Source organism: Artemia franciscana, unplaced genomic scaffold, assembly GCF_032884065.1.
Source record: "Artemia franciscana unplaced genomic scaffold, ASM3288406v1 PGA_scaffold_33, whole genome shotgun sequence".
In the NCBI taxonomy this organism is placed as follows: Eukaryota; Metazoa; Arthropoda; class Branchiopoda; order Anostraca; family Artemiidae; genus Artemia; species Artemia franciscana.
The window spans coordinates 854,877-869,390 of NW_027062668.1; the positions used below are offsets into that span (position 1 = coordinate 854,877).

At 33.2% G+C, this 14,514-nt stretch overlaps 1 protein-coding gene across 3 annotated transcripts in view; it reads right to left on the reverse strand.

Annotated features, from left to right (window-relative positions):
* LOC136041704 (regulator of microtubule dynamics protein 1-like) overlaps window positions 1–14,514 on the reverse strand; it is an 81,071-nt gene that overhangs the window by 22,888 nt on the left and 43,669 nt on the right. For all 3 annotated transcript variants that reach the window (XM_065726438.1, XM_065726439.1, XM_065726437.1), the window contains exons 4-6: window positions 13,032–13,134; window positions 2,819–2,967; window positions 631–686 (exon numbers count right to left, since the gene is read on the reverse strand). In XM_065726438.1, the coding sequence (XP_065582510.1) occupies window positions 631–686; window positions 2,819–2,967; window positions 13,032–13,134 (308 nt within the window). The remainder of the gene's footprint in view (window positions 1–630; window positions 687–2,818; window positions 2,968–13,031; window positions 13,135–14,514) is intronic.

Genomic DNA, 14,514 nt, shown 5'->3' on the forward strand with positions numbered 1-14,514 from the left:
TGAATGAATTTTTGTAAAATTGACCATATTAACACAAAACAAATTTATCCTTTTTTTACTTTACTTTTCAGTCGAAATAAAAGGTATAAGCAGGAATACGGCATAAATAATTTAGTTTGGGATAGAAAGAAACAAACCGAACTGTTAGTAAAGAGTTTAACTATTTCAACTTTAAATTACAGTTCGCTTTGACGATCTTCAACCATAAATGGTTGAAGAGCTGGCACGCTGGTCTCACAAAAGATCAAACTAACAAACTTGAGGGAATACAAAGCGTGCATTACGAGTGATTTAGAGGGATACACTGTTACCTTATGAAGAATGTCTTGTTCTGTCAGGTCTAACAACGCTAGAAACAAGGAGACACGAACTTCTAATGGGCTTCGGACATGGCCTTCTCTCATCACAGAAGCATCGCGATATCCTACCACCGAATATTACACAAAACAAGCACGACACACGGCACAGCAACAAGCTACAGCCATACAACCCCGGAGCAACACAGCAATACAGGAAATCATTCCGACAATATTTCACCACTCATTTTAATTTATATTTTTATATATTGCGATTATTTATTTTGATATTCCGCAATAAATTATTTGTCATTAAATGTATTCTCTGACTTACCAAAAGCCAAGAAGATGCCAGGATGTCCCGTCTCCTGGGTTAAGTTCACACGCTCTCTAAAAATTTAATTTGAGAATAAGAAAAATATACATAATTTTTTTTTAAATAAGTACATATACAAAATTTGTCTTGATTTCATATCTTGAAAAGTACCTAGCGACAAACCTAGTAATCAACAGCTATTAGCCCTTGGGAAAATCCGCTGAATATATCGCGTCAGATTTGATTGATCAGTTCAAACTCCCTCATCAACAAAGTTAAAGCTATTCATCTCTGAGAAAATTCACTGAATAAAACGCATCAAACTTTAATTCAGCAGTTAAAAAACTTTGCAATCAACAGAGTAAAAGCTGCTCGTTCTAGAAAAAAAATTCACTGAACAAACCACGTCAAATTTAATTTTAAGATAAAACTTTAGAATCAACAAAGGTAAAACTATTCGTCCTATGGAAAATTCACAGAATAAACCCTATCAAACTTAATTCATCGATTCATACTTTATAATTAACAGATTTAAAGCTATTCGTCTTTGGGATATTTGACTGAATAAACCATGTCAAATTTAATTCAGCAGTTAAAACTTTATAATCAACAGAGTTAAAGCTACTCGTTCTAGAAAAAAGTCACTGAATAAATCAAGTCAAATTTAATTTATCAGATCAAACTTTAGAATCAACAGAGGCAAAGCTATTCGTCCTATGGAAAATTCACAGAATAAACCCTGTCAAACGTAATTCATCTATTCATACCTTATAATTAACAGACTTAAAGCTATTCGTCTTTGGGATATTTCACAGAATAAACCACGTCAAATTTAATTTTATCAGTTCAAACTTTATAATCAACAGAATTAAAGCTATTCGTCCTTGGGAAAATTTACTGAATGAACCACGTAAAATTTAATTCATCAGTTCAAAAGTTAAAGCTATTCGTCCTTGGGATAATTCACTTAATAAATCGGTTCAAATTTAATTCATCATTTCGAACTTTAGAATCAACAGGTTTGAAGCTATCCGTCCTTGGAAAAATTCACTGAATAAACCACGTCAAGTTTAATTCATACGTTCAAACTTTATAAGTCAACCGAATTAAAGCTATTCTTCCTTGTGCAAATTTACTGAATAAACTATGTTAACTTAAAGCCATCAGCTCAAACTTCATATTAAACATAGATAAAGCTATTAATCCTCGGGCTAATTCACTGAATAAACAGTGTAAAATTCATTTTATCTGCTCAAATTTTGTAATCAACAGAGTTAAAGTTATTCGCCTTTGAAAAAATTCACTGAATAAGCCGAGTCAAATTTGATTCATCAGTCAAAACCTTATAATAAACTGAATTAAAGCTATTCGTCCCTGGACAATTTTGCTGAAACCACGTCAAATTTAATTCATCATTTCAAATTTTATAATGAATAGAGTTAAAGCTATTCGTCCTTATAAATATTGAATGAATAAACCATGTCAAATTTAATTCATCAATTCGAAGTTTATAATCAACAGAGTTAAAGCTAGTCATCTTTGGGAATATTTACTGAATGAGCTGAGTCAAATTTAATTTATCAGTTCAAATTTTATAATTAACGTAGTTATGAATAAGCCACGTCAAATTTAATTCATTAGTTTAAACCTCCGAAATAACAGATTTAAAGCTATTCTTCCGTGAAAAAATTCACTGAATAAGCCGCGTCAAATCTAATTTATCATTTCAAACTATAATCAACAGAGTTAAGGCTATTCGTCCTTGGCAAATTTTTTTGTTTTCTGTTGTTTTGTTCTGAATAGCCTGAACAGATGGCAGTTAGTGTTTTTATCCTAAAACTTTGAATCAAATATACAATCTATTTACATTAGATCTTTAGTAGGACATGAAAATTACAGATCCCTTAATTTTGAATAAGTTCTTCCAATTTGACAACTACTTTTTAAGTTGTGAGCTCCACATTGGTTCTTAGAGGAACAAGTGTAACAGACGTTCGAAACAAATAGAAAATTATTTTTGGTACATAATTATAATCTTAATTTAAGTTATAATAGAATTATAATATTTGTAATATAATAATCGATCGTCAACATTTAATGTCCATATCTTGCAGCAAAAAGATGTAAAGAACAATTCTGAAAATTTTGAAAAAATTATGAATACAAAGATGAAGCACAACGGCTCCTTAAGCATAATACTACAAACCTGAATATGCTTTTTTGTTTGATAGGCTTTCTCAATCCTTGCCTTCGTTCCTTCGTAGTAGGCCTTTAAATCTAATAGAATAAACATCCATTTATGGGCAGCAAAGTTCTTCTCGTCCAGTTCAAGTGCCTTATTAACGTAATTATAACCTTTAAAATTTTGAAAGCTTTAAGTACCAAGAACATTAAAACACAAAAAAATTTGCTCCCTCGACACGTCTTTTAATTTACTCATGCAAGAAAATCACAATTTTCTTTTTTTTTGTTTTTTTGCAAAATTATGAAGTTTTAGAGCAGTATCAAATTTTAGTCAGTGTTGTCACTTTAAACAGTAGAAAAATAAAACTAATTATTTTAATTTCATGACGATTTTCACCTATAGAATTCAAACATTAACAGTATATTGATTTCTGAAGACAACTTCAGAAATCAGTGGACCTACAAAGAAAAGTCATGCTTTCTTCAGCAGTTCGGTTCCATATGTCTTTAGCCTGCTGATTTTGCAGCCATATATACATTTTTTTTAACTCGACACCGCCAAAAAACTGCATGTGGAGTTTTTTCCCACTAAAAGTCAAATCCCCTATTTCCCCTCAGTTTGAAAATGTATTTTCACTATCATGCCTAAGGTCATATCTGACATTTAAAATGTTTTCTAATAATTGCCAAAATATCTATTTCTCCTTATTTTGAAGATTTGTTTTCGCTGCCATACGTATGGGTTTTATTAGAAATTTTTAAATCTTCAAAAGAATACTGCATCTTCTAAGCTGTTTAATACAAAATATTTTTAGCTGATTTTTCATTTACATTTCTTTAATTTTCTTTTGACACCCGCTATTATCAAAGCCGGTATAACTTTTAATGGAGGTATTTTTCGTTAAAATTTGAATTCCTGACTTTTCCTAATTTTTTTTAACATATATGGTTGTGTAATTCTCCACTACCGTTCTTGGTATTTTAGATATAAAAAAATAGGAGAAAACCAAAAAAATAAACCTTGAAAACAATTGATGCATGAGCAGTTTAAAAAAACAAGTAAAAGCAGAACAAACAATCAGATCTTTCACCAGTATCACAATAAGGCATCCCGAGTGCTGAAAAGGGAAAAAAATCTAAACCAAACAAGTCAAAAAAGAGAAAAATCTAAAATAACTGAAATGCAAAAAAGAATTAAAACAAAAATAATAGCAATATGCATAATAAATACCACAAGTAAAAACCAAGAAAGTAGAATATAATACACATAATTTAGCTACCCAGATAAAAAGGCAAAGTAACAAATGCACAATCAAATGTCAATTTTATTCTTTCTCTTTATTCTGCCTGTTAATTTCAGGCCTTATTTCTTATATTTTTATGTAATAGGTATATTTGGACATTGATTTTTTACAAGAAAAAATGAGGGATTCTTGATGTGTCGTAAATTGAAAAGCAGTATGGTCTAAGAAATAATTAAGAAAATGAAAAAAATACTAGACATTAGCAAGAGTCTGTGGTCCCTTTAGCCCCCCCCCCAATCTCAGATAAGATATAATTCTATATTTTTCCTTTTTGAATGTGGTGTTTTAAGTAAAAAGCAAATTATTTCCTTTTCCAATGTATTTTTCGGGGGGGGGGGGGGGGGCAAAGAGCAGCTGCAGCTCCCTTCTACTACTTACAGTTCATCGCCGCACCAAGGAACTTGAGATTAAAACGACTGTGCCCACTCCTCAACCACAGTCTTTTCAAAATTTTACTGTTTATTTCTTCCCATGAAGCTCAGACGAACAATTTTCACAGGCATTGAATAAATATACAAAAAGAATATATACAAAAATAAATATATACAAAAAAAAATATAACAAAAAAATAAATAAATACATACAAAATATACAAATAAAATATACAAAAAAAATTGTACATAAAAAAAAAGTAAAACACGGATCTTCAACTATTTATTCACAAATCATTCGTTACGATTCCTTGATATTTCTTCCCATTGCTGTGCTTAAATTAAAACCCGCTTTTGGAGTATATCCAAGTATACACTTGTAAATTTGGAAAATATGATTAAGGTTGTACATAGAAATAAAATTGTCCAGTAGCGGTACGAAGTTAAAGAATTCAGAAGCGTTGAAACTTTGTAAGGCTTTTGAGGTAGTTTATGGGAAAGAGTTTTATCTTAAGCTGAATTCACCAGCTGGGTATTCCGTTCATTGGATGTACCTCAAGCATAATTGCTTTCCAATTAGAGCAAGATTTAAAAGTTTTGCAAACGAAAAATTTCTAAGGAAGACAAATGTACCTAACCACTTTTCAAAGACGAGGAAGATAATTTGGTGCATTGCTTGACCCGTTGTCACAGGCTTCCTACGATAAGGAAAGGTAAGTTTGGGGAAACAAAATTGCTTTCTTCTTCATCTAAAAATCAGCAACTGGAATCCAAAGTGGGTTCCTTTCGGATTCAGAGACATTTTGCATTGAGTTATTTTCATTCAATCTTCTTTTGGATAATCGTCACAACTGACCAAATTAAGGCAAGTTCTCCTTCGTCTAGATGTCTTGAAAAATACGTCTCCAAAGACTTAGAACAGTGAGTCATTTCGAAAATGTTTTAATTATTTGGGACCCTGAACTCGTAAAACCTCTAAAAGTCCATTCATTTTGCTCACATTTTGCTCTAGGATGCTTAAATCATCAGAATAATCTAAGTCCAGGAGATTTTTCCCTCCTCATTTGATTCCATGGTCTCCCATTGCCTTTCCTGTGCTTCTTAAGACAAATCCATTAAAATGACCCATATAAAGAGGGATACCATACAAGGATAAAACCTAGAATCGAACGGTTACTCACAATCTTTAAAACTGAGGACTAAAGGTATTTGATAACTGAGTCACTTCTCAATTATTAACCTAATAGTGAAAATTTAGCCGACACATCCTCTACCTTTTCTAAAATCGCCATCTTCTTCTCTTAAAACTTTTTCTACAGCATCTCCCAGGCTAAAACGTATCTTGTTACTAAATAATTTGCTACCTACAGAGACCAGACTAATGCCTTGGTAATCACCACACTCGCTCTTATCACCTTTCTTACAATAGTGGTTAAATTGAGATTTTCTTAAAATCGCTAGGTACTTCCCCTTTTTCAAAAATCATATTCATAATCTTCAGTAACTTATTTCTAATCTTAGAGCCGCCATATTTAAGAAACACATTTACCTCGCTATCAGCATCCGGGGCCTAATTATTTTTTAATCCTGTTAGTAATGTCGCTAATTCTTCCTCACAGATCAAATTTTCCTTCACATATAAGGTATCACAAACTTTATATTTTCTTCTATATCTTTTCCTGCAACTCTGCCCATTTCTATTTAACTCTTTCCTTATCACTAATTGTAGCCCCGTTCTTATCTTTAACTGGGACAGGTCCAGATTGGCTACTCTCTCTCAATTCATTAACACAACAGTACGATATTTTACTAATATGTCGTATAGCTGCATCTTCCAGATCCTCGGCAATTTTATCCGTGGCCTCCACTTCACATCTCTTTAATCGATTACATAAAAAAACTAGTTTTTTTAACTGAAAGTAAGGAGCGACATTAAAACTTAAAACGAACAGAAATTACTCCGTATATGAAATGGGTTCCCCTCCGCAATGCCTTGCTCTTTACGCTAAAGTTTTTAATTGTTTTAAAAAGCAGGATTGGGGCAAAGAGTCAAACTTTAGCGTAACGAGCAAGGGATTGCGGAGGGGACAACCCATTTCATATACGGAGTAATTTCTGTTCGTTTTAAGTTTTAATGTCGCTCCTTACTTTCAGTTAAAAAAAACTTGTTTTTTTATGTAATTCCTGAACGTTTTTGAATTAATGCATGTTTGATTTTGGCTCTCCACACATAAATTATTAAAATGAAATTTGTATATTAATTCCTTTTTTGGCTAAATGGCTTTCACTTAGTTTTGATCAGACGATTTTGAAAAATAAGGGGTGGGGAAAGCCTAGTTGCCCTGCAATTTTTCGGTTACGTAAAAAGGCAACTATAAATTTTAATTTTCAACGAATTTTTTATTAGTAAAAAATATACGTAACTTAAGAATTAGCTTACGTAACAAACTTTAATATTCTTAAATTTTTATTATGTATATGAGGGGGTTTGTACCCTCGTTAATACCTCGCTCTTTGCACTAAATCGTAAGTTTTGTCCCAATTCTTTAAGAATGACCCCTGAATCTGAAAGGCCGTAGAGTAAATATTTGAAATTACTAAAAATACTATAGCATAAAGAGCGAGGTATTTATCTCCTCCTAAATACCTCGCTCTTTATGCTAAAGTATTTTTAGAAACCCTCAATTCGTAATAATCTCTGTTCGTTTTAAGTTTCAATGCTACTCCTTGCTTTCGATTGAAAAAACTTTTCCATGTTTATTTTTTCATTGTTTTTTTTATAGTAATTTTAGAACATCCTGCGCCCTTTTCATTGAATTTCTGGTCCCCCATGACATATTTCTCCAAGGAAAGATCCTCCCACATAGCTCTCTTCCCTCAACCCCACCCCCAAAACCAAAAAAAAATTCCCTGAAAACGCTGTACACTTCCCAGTAACCATTATTATATGTAAACACTGGCCGAAGTTTGTAACTTGCAGCCCCTGCCCCAGGGACTGTGGGGGAGTAAGTCATTCCCAAAGACATAGTTATTATGGTTTTTGACTATGCGGAACAAAATGGCTATCTCAAAATTTTGATCCGTTGACTTTGGAGAAAAAATGAGCGTGGGAGGGGGCCTAGGTGCCCTCCAATTTTTTTGGTCACTTCCGTTAGAATGAGCCCTCTTGCGACATTCTAGGACCACTTGGTCGATACGATGATCCCTGGGAAAAAAAAACAACAAATAAACACGCACCCGTGATTTGTCTTCTGGCAAAAAATACGAAATTCCGCATTTTTGTAGATAGGAGCTCGAAACTTCTACAATAGGGTTCACTGAGACGCTGAATCTGATGGTGTGATTTTCGTTAAGATTCTATGACTTTTAGGGGCTGTTTCCCCCTATTTTTTTAAAATAAGGCAAATTTTCCCAGGCTCATAACTTTCGATGGGTAAGACTAAACTTGATTAAACTTATATATTTAAAATCAGCATTAAAATGCGATTCTTTTGATGTAGCTATTGATATCAAAATCCCATTTTTTAGAGTTTTGGTTGCTATTGAGCCGGGTCGCTCCTTACTACAGTTCGTTACCACGAACTGTTTGATATTTTAATGCTTTCTCCACTTTCTTTACATTAATTTTGTTTTCAAATGATCTATACCTCAGAAAATTCTCGTATAAGCCCCTTCTCCTCACTATTAAACATAAATTTTTTTTTAATAATATTCCAAGCTGCAGTCCTAACTTTCTTCCCTAAAACACCATTAGCAACTTGACAAACTGCTTTCCTAGAATAATTCCATCCATCTTCCACATTGTCAAATTTTAAACTCTCCAATATAGTATGCAACTTTTCCTAAGAAGTTTCTCGCAAATTCTCATTCTGGAGTTTACTAGCATCATAGCTTCCCGGGAGGTAGTTACTTTTCCGAAATTTTAACTTTAAATTAACCTTAGACACTAACAAATGGGAATCTTTACTTTTAACATAAATAACAGCACTCCTACATGCCCTAGAATCTTATATTGATTCATCCAGTCTTTTGTTTACAATAACATAATCAATAAGATTTACTGCATTACCATCACATGAATACCATGTTAACTAATGGGCCATTTTATAACCAAACACTTTATTGATTTTAACTAGATTGCTAAACCTATAAAATTGCAACAATCTGTGACCATTGCTGTTTTCTTTTCCTGCACCAAACTTACCTAGGCTACAATACCATCTATCCCTATTTCTACCAACATGGGACTAAAAATCACCATAGTTCTACCTGATACCCTGTCTATTTGCTTCTATAAGTGTAAGCAAAATTCATCTGAATCACTGGTATCTCCGTCAGTCAGCTCTACAGGGGTATATGCAACAATAACTGATACCCTGAACTTTTTAGTCATAAAATGGGTGATTAGTATTCACATCATTAATAACTTCCCAGCCTAAACAAGACTTAACAGCTTCCTTATTAATCATGATCCCTACTTCCTGTCTATGTACCCCATCCTTCCTGCCTGAGTAAAGAAATTCTATATCACCTAATGTCATGCTTCATATACCTGGAATATGAATTTCTGAAACACCTAATAAGTCAAGTTTGAATCGTCTCAATTCGTCAGTCAAAATGTCGATACGATAGTCATTTTTTAACGTCAAATCATTCCAAGTTCCAATTTTCATGTTCTTTAAATCATTGAAATTATTTTGGTCTCAAGAAAAGCAATGGTCCCGGATACCAGTGAAGTACGGGGATAAACATATCTTCTCAAGTCTTAGAACCGGACAGCAAGGAGTCCCTGGGACCTTCAGTAGGAAGGGAGGTTTTGCGCATTGCCTAACCTATTCTTTGTCACAGCAAGGTTTTCAGCACTTGGCGATGCTCTTCTATCAACAAAAGTCGAAATCCCGGACAGACATTCTTAGGTCTATAACCTCCTACTCATTATATATCCATGCCTACAAATATTATGCTACTATAGGGGGGGGGGCAGCCCATAGTAGATAAATTAGGTAGGAAGAGACTTTTCAGCCTGAAAACGCCCATCAAAACCGATCAAGCACAGAAGAACTGTCCATTAATCAGAATCCTGTGTTAATGATGTATCGTTTATTTCAATACAGTAACCCTTTTATGAAATCAAATATAAATAGCAAGTTTTTCAAATAAAAGTAAGGACCTACATTCAAACTTTAAATAAACAATTTTTTAGTATATGAGGAGGCTTCCCCCTCTCTCTAAAGCTTCCCCCTCTTACAATAAAGTTTGACCTTTTTTTTCCAATTCCTTAAGAAAGACTTCATAAACATTAGGGCCGTTTAATTAGAACAAAAAGCTTTGTCGAAGCAATAGAGACATTAGTTTAATTAGCAAGGAATTCAGGAGGGTGCAGCCCCACTCATATATGGACTAATTTTTGTCTTTTTCAATGTTGTTTTGTACTTTAAGTTGAAAAAGACTTATTTATCAAAATTTCAATTTCTGTTTAGATAACTTCGAAGACCACACTGCCTTTCCATGACGAAAGTAAAACAGTTCAAAATAGGGATGATACCTTTTTATTGACAGTGAATAGATATAAATTATTTAACTGGATATTTCGAACACATATACAGTGTTCATCATCAGCAGTAAAACTGTTTTAGTTCAGCCAAGACTCTTGGCTGAACTTTTCGTTAAGAAGTAATGATGCCAAGGCTATTTTAAAATAAAAAATGGATTTTTAACTGAGAACTTTTATTGTAAGTGTTTTATTGTTTTTTATTTTTTCTTTGCTGAAGACGGCCCTTAGATATAGGGCCGAAATATTCAAATAGGTTTTGTTGGTTCACTGTCTTGGGAAAAAAAAGTCCTCATTATTCTCTCTTTTGTTGTTGTATTATGGAAAGGCAGTGTGGTCTTCGTCATTATTCACTCTTTCATAACAGGTGATTGCAAATTAAAAAAAGGCTTATTATTCTTATGGAACAGCCATTGTGTTTCAGATATCGTTCTTCAGGAATTGGGACAAAAAGTCAAAACTTGAATCAAAGTCTTAAGGGGGAAACCCCTTTCATACACCTAATAATTTCTATCCCTTTAAGGTTTGACGTTGCTCCTTACTTTCAGGTGAAGAAACTTTTTTATAATTTAATTTCTGATCGCTTTTAATAACACCGAGAAATCTGGCTTCCCCCTCCATGAAAAATTCCTTCACCCACGAAAAAATTCCACCATGGAAAGTTGCTTTCACGTAAAAATAACCTACGTGATTCAATGGAATTTCCCCCAAGACAATTCCATTCTAGCAGAAAATTCCACCCAGAAAATTTCTTGCATTATGATCTGAGGTGAAGAATTTTCTTAGCGCACTTTCATTTGAAAAAGGCTGTAATTTCTGATTGTTTTTAAAATCACCGGTGGAAAAGTTTCCCAGTAAAGGAATATTTTCCAGCAAAGATCTTATATGGGGTGGGGGGAGGGCAGGGGTACAAAAGAAACTTTTAAAAACGCATCAAAAACGTGAAATTGATATCTACTCCCTTATGATTTCTGGGAATATTTCTGGTTTACGCTGTTATTATGAAAGTAAAGAATGACACTAAACCCCAAAATGAGCTAGTCCTAGTCCTTTGCATAGGGATGAACTTTTCCGGGGGGAGGGGGTTATTCGTGGAGGGCTATTTTCTGCGGATTTTTTCTGCAGGGAGTGGGTATTTTCCAGGGGGGTTAACACTAGACACCGAAAAAGGACAAGCAAAGATAAAAAAAAAACCAGTAATTTTTTTAATACGCGTCAAACGAGGCATGTCTAAAAATAAAAATAAGAAATAAGAAAAAATAAGAAAAAAAATGAAAAAAAGGACTGCGACTAATCAAGTGAAGAAGAGAAGGCAAAAATCAGAATTGTTCGCCATTAAAACTAAGAGTAATTAAAATCTAACCTGTATTTGGCCTTATAACCTGGATTTGGTTGGAGTAGCTTAAGTACATTTGGTTTGCCTTTTTTGTGTGGGAAGGAGGGTCAATCGTTTTTGGTTTTCCTTTTTAAAATGTTGCTTCTAATTTTCTTATCTCTTCTTGCATTATTCTTGTTGTTTCATTCTTCTCGTTTCGTGTTGCTTTTTTCTTTATTCTTTTGTTGTATTAACATAAATAAAACGAGTACAGCTTAAATTGAACATGCAAATCAAGTTTAAAACAAACACAAATATTTTACTATTGTAGCATAAATGAAACCCAAAACGAACAGAAACTAAATAAACAATAATAGCAAACAAACATACAACATGTACTAATATAAATGAATAATAAACCTTAAAACGAATAAAGCTGTAATTAGATATACGAATCAAGATTGAAACGAACAAAAATCAATTCAATGATGAGTATGGGTACTGCCTCCTTCCCTAACTGTAAAAGTCTAAAAGCTACTGCGTCACTGGCGTTTTACTGAAAATGGCACTTTATTACAAACATAATTTTTTTAGGTACTTCTTACAACATTGAAAATAAAAAATGAAACTACAGTAAATCAAATTTCGAAGTGATGGGCTTTTCAGCAGTTGATATCATTATACATCAAACATTTAGTTTAACCTTATTTCTTCCCAAGACCGTTCAAGACAAATTTAGGTTTACTTCAAACAAGAATTTAGCTACTTCCTCCTTTCTTAACTTTAAAAATTTAAAGCCTACTGCGTCATTGGCGCTTCACTAAAAGCGAGTTATATTACAAATATTCTCTTTTCCAGTTACTATAGCGTTGAAATGAAAATACATATTATGTTATTCAGCTTTTACTTATTCAATTTTATTTATTATAAAAAGAATTTTACTTTTCCAGTTTTATTTATTTAAATAGAACTAAACCTTTAGCCTCCTTATAGTATATTAGACGTTAAATGTATATTAAATGCGCTCAATACCTTGTGGCAATTAAATGTTTCTCTTTGTAGTATAAAAATTAAATACAAAAAACGAGTTTTTTTTTAACTGATAGTAAGAAGCGACATTAAAACTTACAACGAACAGAAATAACTCCGTATATGAAAGGGGCTTTTCCTCCTAAACGCCCCGCTCTTTACGCTAAAGTTTGACTCTTTCCCTTAACTCTACTTTCTAAAACAGTAAAAAACTTTAGCGTAAAGAACGGAGCGTTGAGGAGGAAAAGCCCCTTTCATATACGGAGCAATTTCTGTTTTTAGAATTTCGGTTACTATTGAGCCAGGTCGCTCCTTACTACAGTTCGCTACCATGAACTGTTTGATAATACATTTATATGACTACTGGTACAGAAATTTTAGTCCACTACGCCACTGCGCGTGTGGGCGGTTCTGACAGACAAGCTGAACGTAATCGATGAAATGGGGTTCCAATCCAGGTTTTTAGCCTGTCGATAAAATAGGTTCTGACCATAACTGGTGTGAAAAATTTGTAATTTTTTTGCCTTCAAGTGCAAACACTGTAAGACAATTCGAAAGGAGATATCAGGCACAAAACAGAAAGGACTCGACTGTAAATGTCTATGGACAGGGTAACATATAGATACCATGACTCGTGTTCTTCTGAGAACATGAGGTTAATTTACCTTCTAAATGAAGTGGTTTTTTCTCACTGTCCAATTTAAGAGGTCGTGCTAGTTCATAACAAAGACGCCCAAGTCTCCACAGTACTTCTGACTCATCGTTATCCTAAAAAGAAATATATGATAAAAATAAAGTATTTTGCTATGTAAACATTAGCTTTGTAACAATGAGTATACAGTATAGAGGTTGTGTTCTGGTTTCTGATGAGTATGGGCATGGACGAAGCGGGCAGTATTAAAAAAAATATTTGTGATCTTCTTCAGCCATTAGATAACTAGAATACATATCCTCACTTAATTTGGTGCAGTATGTGCTATTTAGTGCACAGTAGGCTATTTTTGGCCTACCATTATGCTCTACCGGACATGATGGCGTTAGACATAAATTTATAGTTATATACAGTATAATTATCTTTAGTATTTTAAAGACAATTTACGAGTTTTAGTTCCACTTTAAAGCATTTAAATTCTTGATAATGGTTCAAACGGTATAAATCCAAATTCAAATCAATATTTTCACGTAGTTTTACCCCTTTTTTGGTGGGGGAGAGGGTGACCATCCCTAGATTTACTCTTTAAGAGTACTGCCAGTGTGCTAGTTTTGGCTGACCCTTGTATTCTGTCAGATTTGCTTCCCTTTTAAGAAAACCATCTTACGGGGTAGAGTAGGTTTTATAAAAAAGATTCCCAGGCATTTACAGTTCTTCCGTATCATTCTTTTCCTAAAGAAAAAAACTATGATAAAATAAATTACATCGAAAAGAAAAAAAAAGTCAGTTTTTACCCTAAATCAAACTTAATGTTCAAAAATTTAATGGTGACGAACTTAATTACCCATATTCAAAGAATGGCTTTCTTGTCATTTCCACCGAAAGCAGATACAAAGAAAGAAAAAGACTAAAGTCGATCATAAGACAAATATTGCTAAAAAAAAAAGATAAATAAAAGTGGAGTACAAACTCAAACAAACTTTAGGGAGTTAGGTGTTTGTGGATCTAGTTATCTAGTTTTGGTGCAGTAAACAAAGGGTTTCTTTTCACATGAAGATCCCCGTCACAAGAGATATAAAAAAAGATGAAGAGAGAAATCGATTAGACGAATATCATGTTATTAAAAAAATAAAAAGTGAATTTGTACCCCAAATAAAGCTCAGTGATCAAAGTATTAAAGGATCAATTAATCTAGACCTTATTCGGCACAAAATAAAAATAAAAATACTGGCACAAACCCAGACTCAACAGCAATCGTGTGAAAAATTGCTGCCTATCTCTAAAGCATGTCTATCTAGGGATATCTTAGTCTGAAATATAACTAGTGCAAGAGGAGCATGCAGGAAATAAACGGCAATATTCAAATGTATCTGATATATATCGGAAGTACCCATGGGCAACCTCCCCCCTCGCAAAAATTTATATTTAAATGCAATATATCTCAAGAAGAAACACATGAAATATCATGGCAGAGCCTACAAATAGTTGCGTTTAGC